We start from the raw sequence: 12,686 nt of genomic DNA, 5'->3' as shown, positions 1-12,686 counted from the left end.
AGTAAAGGAGCAGATCCCTTTACGTTGTCAGCAACCAATCAGCGTCGTCAATGCCGTCGCGATGTATGTGTGGAGTGGTGGCTGCTACGAGCAGCGCTGGACGGGCAGTATGGCGGAGGAGGAGGGCTGCGTGCGCGAGTCAGAGGCGCTCGAGGAGCAGTTGGGGAGTTTATTGAGCCGTTACACAAGCGGGGAAACATGGGCCGATAGTAAACCGTTCTGCTCTGACTTTCGCAAGGTAAGGAGCGGTCGCCGAAGTTGGTGACATGCTTGTCGTCGTAGAAACGAGCCGTTAGCCGAACTCCCCCTCCCCCAGAACTGCCAGTTACACTCGCTAGCATTAGCACATAGGATCGTTAGCATCCGAGCTAACGAGCCCGTAGTCGCTTTTTAAAACGCAAATTTATCGCAGTAGCGCCCTTTAAACAACACGTCTGACAACCCATCTTCAGATTCAGTTAACGTTATTGAAGAGTCAGAGTCGGTAAATCAGTCATATTTTCACGAATGGGTGTTCACTGCTCAGCTAGCAAGCTACGTCGGCTAACCGTGTGAGCCGGCTAGCACAGGATTTGCCTGCAAGTTCGCTCAGTACGCCGACTGTTTTCCAAACTATCGGCTGGGCAACTTTTCTGCACGTCTGTGACACGTTTGGTAGTCGTTTAACTTCAGCTGATGTGAGCTAACTTCTCACTTGAGGTTGTTATGCTATTAGTAGCCCGCGTTATCAAGTATTTGACCTAAAGCCCAATCTGTTGTCAAATAAACATGCAGCTGTACGATGTGACGTTATAACATGATGTCCTCACATCCTGTCGTGCTCATAACGCGCATTACAAGTCAATGCATCACGTGGAAAAGTGCATTGAAATGTCAGTTGAATAGCATTGTTGTCAAATACTCAACTGTCACTGAAGAGATTTATCAATGGAGTTCAGCCTAAAAACAAACAGGAGGAAACGTTCACATCTCAAGATTTTTGACTAATCCAAATATGTTGCTGCTGGGCTAATGGCATGATATGCAGACGTTTTATTCCAGTGTTAACTGTATGAAAACACAGGAGCACTAACTATCCGTTTGCTGTTGCACGCTCGTCAAAGGGGGTTTCAGGGTGAAGGTTGTAGACTCTAAAGTAAAGATGTTGTCTCACATCACTGTACAGTGAGTACTTTGATATTAAGCAATATGATAACATGCTTTCCTCAGACAAGCAGATTATTCTTTAGTATTAGTTGCTGTCAGTAATTGAGGAACCAATCTGTTATCTCTTAGTGTTATTTATCTGGTTGTATGGCTCCAAGGTTTTAAAACAACGGTCCAAATCCCAAAGATATTATATTGACAAGGTTATAAAACTAAGAAAAGCTGGGAATCGTAATATTTATACGGCTCATAACAGAATTTTTGGGCATTTTTGCTTGAAACTTTGACTAAGCATTGCAGCTCCAATTGGTTGCTATTGGTAACAATGTATAAATGCCACTAGGCTGAACCATATTCATCTTGCATCACCAATGTACCTGCCACTGCAGTTCAAACATCTAATATCACCGCAGATGTAAACATGCTAAATGGTACAAACTGCCTCTGTTTTGTCTTTTCTCCGTGCAGCTGGTGGAGGAGTATGCCTCTCGCTGGCAGGTGCCGCTGCCTCAGCTGAGGATCCTTGGGATCGCTCTCCGCTACTTCGCTCGAGCCTCCACCTTCTTCACACCAAACTGTGATCATGTGCGACACACACTCAGTAGTCTGGCCTTGTAAGTACACAGACCCCCCCCCCCCCTTAAAGACTTGAGTAGTTTCCACAGATTTTACTTGCTGCACATTATTGTTACATAATCTTGCACCAGTCACGATCATGTACAGTGCTATTGCAATGCACCTCTTAAGATTTATCGTAGGCGACAGAGCAATGATACCAGGCTTTCATATCCTAACTCAACCTGTTGCCTCTGAATCTGTTTATCTTTTTGTGTCAAGTAAAATCTTCCTTTAGAGCAAAGTTTAGATGTTTTTTTCTGAGTTGAAACTACTTCCTCTGAACCATATTTGCTGTGGGTGTGTCTATGCAACTGGTTCTCTGTACTGGTTCTCTGTAAATCCATATTTTAGTATCTTTCTTACTTATCATTCAGCCTAGCTACATTGTAAGCAGTAGTTATAACTACAATATATTTGGCAGTTGGACTGTGTTGTCAAAGGCATTGTTAAAATGTCTTGTTTTAATTATTTGTCCCTGAACAAAAAGACATGCACATTTCTCAAATTTCTGCCAACGCTCTTCCTTTGAGGTTCCCTGAAGAAAGTAGACTGGAAGTATCTTGCACTGGTGTGTTTTTGTCACAGCTTTGTTCAGCTCTCCAAGTTTCACATATGTTTAATTGTGAATTAATGCCTAAAAAGCCTTTCTTGCCCCTTAGGGAACCGGCCTTGCACAGTGTGTCCTTGGAAAAGCACACACAAAACATCAGATATTACATTTACCCTGGACACAAACACATCTGATGCTGATAAAACATTGATAATACACTTTTGTTTTCATAAAACAAAAGTGCTTTGAAATAAACTGGATGAATTGTTTAAAAAAAATCTATTATATACACAAAACAACTAGAATATTCACATATACAATATGCAAAACGTTTATTTGTATATATTGCTCAACCATCTCTGTCATAGTCTGGTATATTTGGGGAATGTTGATGGCAATATTTTTGGAATCGATAGTTGATTGTGTTCTTTGGCTCGAGCAACTCAATTTGTGAGCCAAGGAAAACCCTGGCATGGTGCCAGCTGTTGACCGTACTCCCTCCATCCTGTGTCTCTAAGGGTTTCCCTCTGCTTTCCAATTAAGTGCATACCTCTGTCTCTCTAAACCTACTCACTAACTTTAATCAGAGTACTCGCAGAAGGGTAATTGTTTGTGTGGATGTAAAACAGTTTTTTTTTAAATGTGAATTTAATTTTTAGGCTAAATAATTTTGATCTCCTCACAGGAGTGTTTTTGAGTTGCTGCTATTCTTTGACCACAAGGACTTCTGTCAGGAGCCACTCAATCACTTCACTGTTGCATTCCAGGTGAGCATGATGTGCACATCTGTTGATTATTTAAAAACATTCAGAACATTATATTAATACAAGACGACGGTTCTCTTAATATATTTATGGGTATTTGTCCGCTTGCTCTTTCAGGAATGTTACTCGGCGCTTGCGAGGCATCAGAATGTTCACCTGCTTCAGGTCGAGCGTTTGGTGCAGGCTGGTGGGCCTTGGGCCGGCCCGGCCTTACAGGCAATCCTCAGTGAGTCCAGTTTACCCCAAAGTGAAGGTAGGTGACGTGGTATTATGCATCGGTCGTAGTTGTAACACTGAATTAGCTGAATTGCAGTTATCTAAAAAAACTTTATCGTAATATAGGTTGATCCTTGTTTTTTGGCTGCTAATCTCTGAAGCAGTAGCAAAGCAAACCTCTCTCTCCTTCTCTCTCCCCCTGCCTCCCCCTCCCATGTGGCTTCTTGTCTGTACCTCAGTGGACGGGTGCATCGGCTCTGAGCTGCCGGTGTTCTTTGAGCTCCGGGTGCGCTACCTCTTATCCTGTGAACGAGTCAGCGAGGCTCTGGCCCTGGCTGGGTGTTGTGCTCGGCATCCCCCAGCAGGACAACACTTGTTCTTCCTCCAGGTCTACCTCACGTGGCTTTTCAAAACCTCACAGCAGGACCGCCTTCACAAAGAGGTGTGTGGGGACGGATGACTATCATGGGCGAGAGTTTTTGCTTCAGTCTGTTCTTAGTGCTGCTTAGCGCCCACACAATGATGTCTGAGAACTGTCTGTTGATGGAACTGATGCTTTCGCTGTCCTTTGTTTTTCAGGTGGCTGAATTTAATGGTAAAGATGCAATTCATATCATCTGTAGTTTGGAGGGTGAGGAAAAGGATGAGTTGCTACTAGCCCTCAGCAGAGCCTTCCTCTCCCAGCAGCTGCGAAGAGGTGACATGTACTATTTGTGGTAAGTGAACTTAAATCGCATGCCGATGTAATGTAAAGTCAGTTTACCACACCAACTCACGCCTCCCCATTTAAGAAATCATTACGAGGCATTTTAACTCTGTCCTTTGCAGTTATCTTGTCTTCATATGGAGTAAACTTCACAGTCGGTTGAATACATCCAAGCAAGCTCTACTTGAGGAGAGTCATCGGCTGATGTTGTCTGCCACCAACGCCAACTCGATCTTTCCATTCATCAGAGCCATACTGGAAGAGGTGGGAGATTTCAACTGCTGTGCATATTTCTTTTTATCATTTTGAGTTGATTGATTTCGATGCATTGAATTGATATTCAATCTTTTGTTTGTATCTCATTAGCTGGGTGAAGATGGTATCCAGTTCTGCGTGGAGCTTTGTGCTAATGCGCTGGGGTCTTGCCTTCCCTGCGATGTCATCACCAAGTCCCTCATCTACAAAACCATCACCGGCCTGCTCCCCAATGACCTTGAGGTTTCCCGGGCGTGCGCTCTTCTGATCTTCTTCCTCGAACGCACTGTTGAGACCTACAAGTTGGTGTACCTTCTTTACATGCATCCTGATCAGGATTACCACGTAGAGTACAGCCCCATCCGAAATCACGTTCGCTTTGAAACCCTGCAGGTAGAGCACCTTTTAAACAACTTGTGACATTGAAAATGCATCGTGGCATTAAAGACGAGCATTGTTGCTAGTCATTAATCCATATTGTGGTACCAAAACATTTTTCTTTCTATCTCTCCTCAGGTCTTGAAGAAGGACATGCACTTTGACCCAGAGTTTTGTAACCTCATTGCGTTGCGGACCAACTGTTTGAATCTGATGACCGAGAAGCTGGTTAGTGGTGACCTCAAAGAGATCATGGAGGACAAATGGATCCTGAGCTATTGCGCCAAAGAACCTTTTTCGCGATCAAGCTCATCAGCATTTCAGAAAGGAAGTAAGGGGGCAGCAGCTAAAAAGCGGGACCATAAAGATGACGGCCGTCATGACATCGACACTGCATCCAAGAGATTAAAGGTGAACCCCGGAAGAGCACGGCTTGATGTTGACCACACCGGAAAGAAGAAAGGCGGCCAGCTGTCATCACCTGAACCGTTGAGGCGTTCGTTTTGGCAGGGAGACAGACTACAGGACAACGGAGCTGTTGGGTATGGAGAACTTCGTCCAAGTACAAGACTCTCAGAGAAGAACCCACCAAAACGGAAGATTAGACAACCCAGGTGGCTTCTTGAAGACTCAGGAAATCTTGGAAGGAACAATGTTCTTTCAAAGATCAAAAAGCATGGGTTGAAACATCAAAAGCACCATGGATCCAATGTTGTAAAGGGGTCCGAAACTGTTGAGTTCGAGAACAATGCCAAACACAAACCTTCAGTAAACCGTCATCTTAAGGCAAGAAAAAATAGCAGCAAGCACCAGAAGGGGTTTACATTTGAGACCCTCAAACCAGCCACCCTTCCTCAAGTGATCCTTGAGCTCTCCCTGCCAGACAATGAACTGTTGGGAACCTTTAACGAGGACACTTACAACCGACAGAGAGGTTTCCCTCAAGTGCTTCTCTACAGACCGACATTGAAGGTTCCTGCCACGTCCGAACCCGTGAAGACCGTGCACCGCAAAGAAGTGATTCTGAGAGCGCGGGACGCGGCCATGTTCGCACAGCAGCTGCACTGTTATGCTCGGCGGCCTAAAGGGAAAGGTATTCGGCCCAATATTCAAGGCTCCGTTTCAACAATCACACGCTCCTCAGTGCAAGGAAGTCCTCCAAAAGATCCAGAGAGAGAGCTCTTTGACAAACCTGCCACGGAGACCGAAGGCGGAATCACTCAACACGCACCAGAAGCAGCTGAGGTTACAACATCCCCACCACTGGAGAAAATCCTTCACGCTCAAACTACAAAAGCAGTCTCGCGAAAGATATTTTCAGAAAGAGAGCTCTCCGAGAAGTCTGCCGCTGAGATGAAAGTCAGCGATGCGTCGCAGACGTCGGCAGAAACTGAGGTTCCAGAAGCCCCGATGTTGGATACGGTCCTGCAAGCTCAAGCCATCGCTTCAGCAAGAGGGCTCTGTGACGAGTCTGCTGTTGAGATGAAGGTCACGATTGCCTCAACAGCGACTAAAGTGATTCCATCCCCAGGGTTAGATAAAGGGTCTCGCGCTGTTAAAGACGCTTCAGAAACCACAACTTCAGCTGAGGTTTTGCAAACTTCACCTCCGGTCAACAATCAGATGGCGGTTCTTGATCAAATCTCTCCAGTCTCAAAGATGGCCAACATTTTAAGCATGGGAGCTACTGATCCAACACCGTCTCAAGTTGGTCTTAGAGCAGGGAGGCAAGAACTGAAGTCACTCTCTTCTCAGGCTGAAACTGTCAACAATCCTGTCGTCCAATCAAAAGCAGACGGTCCAAAGGTGCTCACAGCTGTTGGCGGCAGCCTGTCTGAGCTGGATGTTTCACCCAAATCCCCAAACGGACACGTGCCTTGTGAAAATGACACAAGTGCAATGGGCCCTGCTTCTACAGATCAGGACAGCATAAATGACATGTCTGATCTGAAATTGGTAACAGAAATGTTAACTGAACTTGAGCCTGAGGCACTTGCTCGAGATCTGGAGAAGTGCAAACAGCCAGCGCCAGAGGATGGTCCGTCCACGGAGCACACATCTGGAAGTGATGACAAAGTTCCTCACAAATTACAAACTACCTCCACATGTTCCTCAGTTGCCGATGTCCAAGGAAAGGAGGAGGAAACTCAGGATTTTGATCCAGAAACACCCGAGGACAGTGATCTGCCAGAATCGGAGGAATCCAAGTTGGAGTTCTGTTGTACTTTCTGCAACAAGGCCTTTAAGGGAAGTCGTGTTGTCGAACATGCCATGTTCCATTATCGTAAGGACGAGTGCATGTTCTGCAGGACGATGTTCAAAGACGATCTTCTGGCCATGATGCACCTGTCCGACCACATTGAAAAGCTGAAGAGGATCAAAGAGTCGGAAGGTAACGATGTCCAAGAGACCAAAGATATCTCCACGTGTAAGATCTCTGCCAAAGCTAAGAGCACAAGCGTGTCTTTTGAGCGCCGCTGTAGTGGGAGATCGAGGACATCTACAGACTGTCCTAAATCAACGAGCCTTCCACATTCAACCCCATCCGGGTCCAGACAGTTGAGATCAAACGGCAAGCCAGGGGATGAAATGAAACGAAACGTGTCCAAGCACCCTGATGGTAAAACTCCTGTTCACAAGGTAAACGGGCATAATGGGAAAAAGAAAGCGCGCGACCCTCTGCAAAGGCACAGCGTGGATTCGGAAGCTGTCCCGACACCGCAGGAGATCCCTCAAGAAAGAACAAAGGATGGAGCTGTAAACTCCAGGTTGCAGGAAAACCAAGATGCAGAGATGGATTCCTCTGCAACATGGGCACAGGTGGACCAAGCGGTCAGCTGTTCCAAGAAGACCGACTCACCGCGGGTCCTGAAGACGGACGGCAAACGACGCGAGAGAGTTGTTGAGGAGCCACAAGAGAGAGTTTGCTGTCCGGTGGAGGGCTGCAGCTGGTTTAAAGACCGGTCAAAGAAAGGCGTTGCGCTCCTCTACCACGCTCTCGAAGATCACGCCGGCGAGGTCAAACCCTTAGAAGTGGCGTTCCGTGCGGGACACGGTAAATGCAGTTGCTGCGTGAGGGTTTTGTGGAGTTTGGAACACTTTCAGCACCATGTTGAAAGACATAGACTATCTCCTCGGCATCCATGCCTTCACCTGGGATGCACTTCCAGGTTCAAAACTGGAATAGAAATGAGACGCCACGCCAGGAGGCACAGTCCGCTGCAGGCGGCGTGCTGCGTCCCTGGTTGTTCTCAGCTGTTCATTTGCCTCTGGGCGCTGAACCTCCATGAAAGAGAGCACTATGCTTCCAAACCAGACAAGAATGCAAACGAGCCAACGGGAGACAAACGGGGTAACACGCCGGATGGGAAGAAACAACCGGGTCATACGCCAAAAGATGCAACCGCTACTGTAAACAAGACTGAGGGTGTGAAGGCTGATTGTAAATTAGGAGGAGAAGATGCACAAAACTCCACTGCAGAAAAACAAGCGCCTCTTACTGTCAGTGCATCCGTGTTGAAAGAGGAGTCGAAAGAGCGGAATGAGACCAAGGATTTACACGTCTTAAAGAATCTTTCCAACAAAGACACTTCTTCACAGCCCGCTGGCCCTAATCTGAGATTACGGCAAACGTTAAAAGTGACAAGTACAACCAGAAGTCACAAAGTCATCTCATCATCGCTGTTAAAACTGAATATCAAAGTGAGGCACAAGTTCAAAAAGAAGCAGGACAAAGGAAACGCGAAAGGTCCTAAAAGAAGAGGGCGTCCTCCGAAGTCAAAGGAAGCTGTGCATGACGAGAATACGACCGATGGGCAAAACAATCAAACTGTCCCAGAAAAAAAAGCCCAGATCGCAAACCTCCCCAAAGCAGCAGAGAGCTCGAATGTTGGCAACGAGTCAAGAGATGAAGAGCAAGTCAAAGACGTCGTCAAAACTACAGACGTGTCAATTAACAAATTAAAGTCTAAGAAATCAGTAAACGAGCCGATTAAGACCAATCACGTAGAACAAAAGGACATTTTAAATGATACCCCGACAGCTGTTACGACAGCAAACGGTTTAAACCAATCGATCGACACGGCAGACGGAACACACACTTTCACAGCTAAGAAACTGCATGAAGTGAAAAAACGCTCCACTTCGAAAGAAAGCCCAACTGCTTCTTCAGACTCCAGCAAGTCAAAGAAGCATAAGGTTACAAATGGCGAAGCCAACGCAAAGATAGGCGTGAAGAAAAGTCCTCTCGGAGAAGCCGAGGGAAAAGCAGCGGCGGAAAACACCGACTCGGCACAAAGCGGCTCTGCCGGCTCGGCTTCAAATGAGAGAACTGCACCACCAACCACCTCGGGGGAGAAAACACGGGAGGGAGTGGGAGACAAATCAAAGAAATCCCTCGTGAAAACGGAAGGAAGGAAAGACAAGAATCGCCACGGGGCTTCCTCCGGCTCACGCCAGACCAAAAACAAACACGGGGATCTTCACAACGAGGACAAGAACAAACTGAAGGGAAGACCGAAGGACGCGAGCAAAACGTCTGCTTCGAAAGAGAAAGCCAAGTCGAAATCTGCAGCCCGAGCGGTCGAGGCTCGAGCGGCTCTCGGCGCGACCCTTTCCTCCGACCCGGCTGCCACGGCGACCGGCTCAAACGCCTCCACTTCTCCTCCCGCTGAAGAGAACACGCAGAAGGCGACGCCAAAGGAAAAATCCAAGAAATCTCACATCACCAAAAAGTCAAACCCCAACGGCGCAAGTGAGAAGCGCAAGAATGTTCGTAAAGACGGCGACGCCAAGAATGTGAAGAAGAAGAAGAAGCCCGGCGATCCGGGAGCTCGATCTGCGACCCCGAAGCCGGAGAAGTCCCAAACCGCCGAGGCGAAAGCGAAGTTCCTCTCTGTCGGTGAAGCGGGGGAAACGGCACAATCTACGACCAACAACGCGGGTTCCTCCGTCGTGGTGAACGGAAAGGCAGTCCCGGAAGACGCCGGCTCCTCGGCGTTCACGGACGCCCTCTCGGGGTACAGCAGCCGGCCGTACAAGCGGCCGCCGCCGACGGCGTACCTGGCCGAGAAGTACATCACCATGCCGAAGCGCAGGAAGGAGCTGTCGGGTCACCACTGCCCCCAGAGGACCGCCCTTCCTCCCGAGAGCCGCGCGGCCAAGACGCCGCAGAGACAACGATGCGCCAACTGCTTCGCGACCTTCAACAGTGCCGAGGACCTGCAGAGTCATCGGCAGGCGCAGAAGTGCTCCGACCTCTTCGGGTTCGACTCCGACGACGAGCGTGAGTTCAATGGAAAGTTTGAATAAATTATTTAATGTTCAACATGCGTCTTAGAGATCCGTATATTGACATCGTCCCACCGTGTGTTCCTGTAGTAACAGATCAGTCTCTGGCTCCATGTTTCCAGGTGGAGCAGTCAGGCCCCGCCCCCCATTCTGTGTCTACCTTTTTTATGAAGGAGTTTTAGAGGCGCCTTTGAAGGGCGTAGAGGGCGTCATCTGATCCTTTATCGAGAATCAAATAAGAATAAAATTGGCTTAGCCAATTTAATATCAATCACTGGCATGAAAGCAATAGATTCCCCATTTAAATATATATATATATATATCATCTTTATATGTAATTGTGTAGTCTTCAAATGTAATGCATCTCTCAATTTAAAAAAAATTTCCAGAAAAAGGATAAATATGTCCTGTATTGAGCACAGAAGTCTAATTCGTGCAACGTCTCATCGTCACTATTCTCTCTCTTTCCTGTTTCAGGGAACAGTTCGACGGGTCCAATCGTGTCAAAGTGAACTGACGTTCTGGACGCATCGTGAACCTGCATGGAGCCACCGGACGGACCGGACCTCGACGCATCAGGGCTCTCCGGACGACTTGTCCGTCTCCCAGGGCAACGGCGTCGTTCACCTGGAGACTCGAGAACCCAAAGGGTCGCCCGACTCCCAGTGCAGCGTGTGCCTGTAACGAGAAGTCCGGGGGGCGGCCAGAACCCACGGAACACGGCCAATCCGATACGAGGAGAACTGAACTGAATCCCAGTCGGACCGCTGGCAGGACAGCGAGTACTGAAGTGCCTGCTCTGGAACCGCCGGGCTGCTTCCAGCTGCTTCCCCTGGAGCGGAGATTAAGAATTGTGGCTTGAAGTCCGGACTCTTGAGCGCTGTGAAAAGAAAGGGATAAAAAAACACGACACTGCCGCTCCCGCTATCACTAGGACACATGTGTTCACCCCAGAAAGCCATATGATGCCATTGTTTGCTTATTGCACTCATTTTTTTCTGCTTAAACTCTGTGATGGAGACTGTACATCTGAAAGTCACGCTATTTTAACATCTTATGGTTGCATATAATTTTCTAAACTTAGAAATGTTGCCTCTCTTTTGGAAAATGTTATGTGTAATTCTTGTTTAAATACTAATTGTATTTCTTATATCCCTATGGGCTTTATTAGGGATGTGCTTGTCCTCGCCTTGAGTAACCAGTAGGGGGCGCTGCGCACCAATCTCTTTATTAACAATCATATTTTTCCTCTTGCAAAGCATAAGATGTTATAATTTCACTGGAGGGATTTGAGAAAAGATGTCACTCCCAGTCCCCATCATCACGCTGGATTTACTTTAGCAATAATTAAGACCAACCACACGCCCCGCTCATATTTCTGCCGGGTTCTGTCATGATCGTGTTGAGTTTATTATATTTCTGAAATTGTGGCTTTCATTATATTTTGTCATTTAAACATAGATTTGTATCTTGGCTGAAGTGTCAAGACCTTAGAAACATTGTGATTTCTCTTTCCTTCAAAGAGAAAGTAATAAACAACCACAGTTTTTAAAGTGTTACCGGGGAGGCCGCAGGTTATATTTATTTTGTATCTTTTGTAAATATTTGAAGAGTTTCAATCGCGTATTATATAAGGTGGGTGTCGGAGCGAGGGTTTATATTTTCTTCTCGGAAGTAAAAAATAAAACTTATTTCAAATGGCGTCTTATCTGTTGGACTGTGAAGCGAGTTCTCCCAGAAACATATCGCTTCTGTGCGCCGGCAGCAGAGGAGACGGAGAATATTGAATTATGATGACTCGTCAGAATAATCCTCACCTCGCGTCGTCCTCGCCTGACGCCAACGTCTGCAACCCGCCATGTGACACGACTTAACCCTCCTCTACCTTTGGGGTCAATTTTACCCCATTCAATGTCTAACGTCTCGAAAAATATGATTGTCATTTTTTCTGCTTCATATTTCATGACTTTTCCTAATTTATTGGGGACAACTGGGAAAACATGAAAGTCACATGATATGTTTTCAATGTGCTGAACACAACTTGTACGCATCGGTGTTCTTTGGGGTCAATTTGACCCCAGGCTGTTTTTCTACTGTGTAAAACATAGAAGGAATATCAACTTTTTTATTCATTTAAAGGGATATTTAGGTCGTCAACAAACACACATAGAGTACCTCACACTTAAAATTGGGAAACAATATGAATTATAATCATTTTCTGGAGGTTTTAATTGCTGGGGTCAAAAAGGGAAGAAGATGTTAGTAAATGTGAAGGTAACGAGCTCAAACCAGAGTGAGTTGCATCCCCCCCCCTTCTGGAGCCACGCTATTGACTTCTCGATCAAATGAAATGACATTTTGTTCTTCTTTGAACAGGAGCTGAAGCTGCCACCGACTGGCGCCTCCCGCTGCCCGCAATTTCACGGCAATCTCTTTGCACAATGTGTCGCACTAATACTGCAAGTGGAGCAGCCACCGTGGACATGAACCCTGCTGAGTGTTCTCTATTCTCCTGTCCACACGTCCGGGTCCTGGAACAGTCAGCTGAGGCCCGATGACCCGAATGACCCGAGTGACCTCTGCGTTTTCACCCATCTCCGTCGATATGGTTTTATCGCGGTCGACGCAGACGGAGGAGGAAACGAGAGCCCGCGGGACGAGTCGGGTTCAGATACCACAGGTGTGGCACTTTCTTTTGTCATTTGAAACACGAGCGATGTAACATTCATTTATGATCTAGTTCCCAGGAAAGCTTCCATGCAAT

The 12,686-nt window shown here is 46.8% G+C and overlaps 1 protein-coding gene across 1 annotated transcript; it reads left to right on the top strand.

The window, feature by feature from the left end:
- Positions 1-70: 70 nt before the first annotated feature.
- On the top strand, positions 71-11,624 carry LOC130204673 (uncharacterized). Its single transcript, XM_056431571.1, has 10 exons — positions 71-238; positions 1,615-1,760; positions 3,000-3,081; positions 3,196-3,331; positions 3,534-3,736; positions 3,874-4,010; positions 4,123-4,264; positions 4,367-4,648; positions 4,772-9,917; positions 10,400-11,624. Exons 1-10 carry the CDS (start codon positions 110-112, stop codon positions 10,432-10,434), a joined length of 6,438 nt encoding a protein of 2,145 aa, XP_056287546.1. The 5' UTR covers positions 71-109; the 3' UTR covers positions 10,435-11,624.
- Positions 11,625-12,686: the final 1,062 nt, after the last annotated feature.

This window comes from Pseudoliparis swirei, chromosome 14 (assembly GCF_029220125.1).
Source record: "Pseudoliparis swirei isolate HS2019 ecotype Mariana Trench chromosome 14, NWPU_hadal_v1, whole genome shotgun sequence".
NCBI classification, from domain to species: domain Eukaryota; kingdom Metazoa; phylum Chordata; class Actinopteri; order Perciformes; family Liparidae; genus Pseudoliparis; species Pseudoliparis swirei.
Note: the sequence above shows the minus strand (reverse complement) of the source record. Positions and strands in the feature narration are given on the sequence as shown.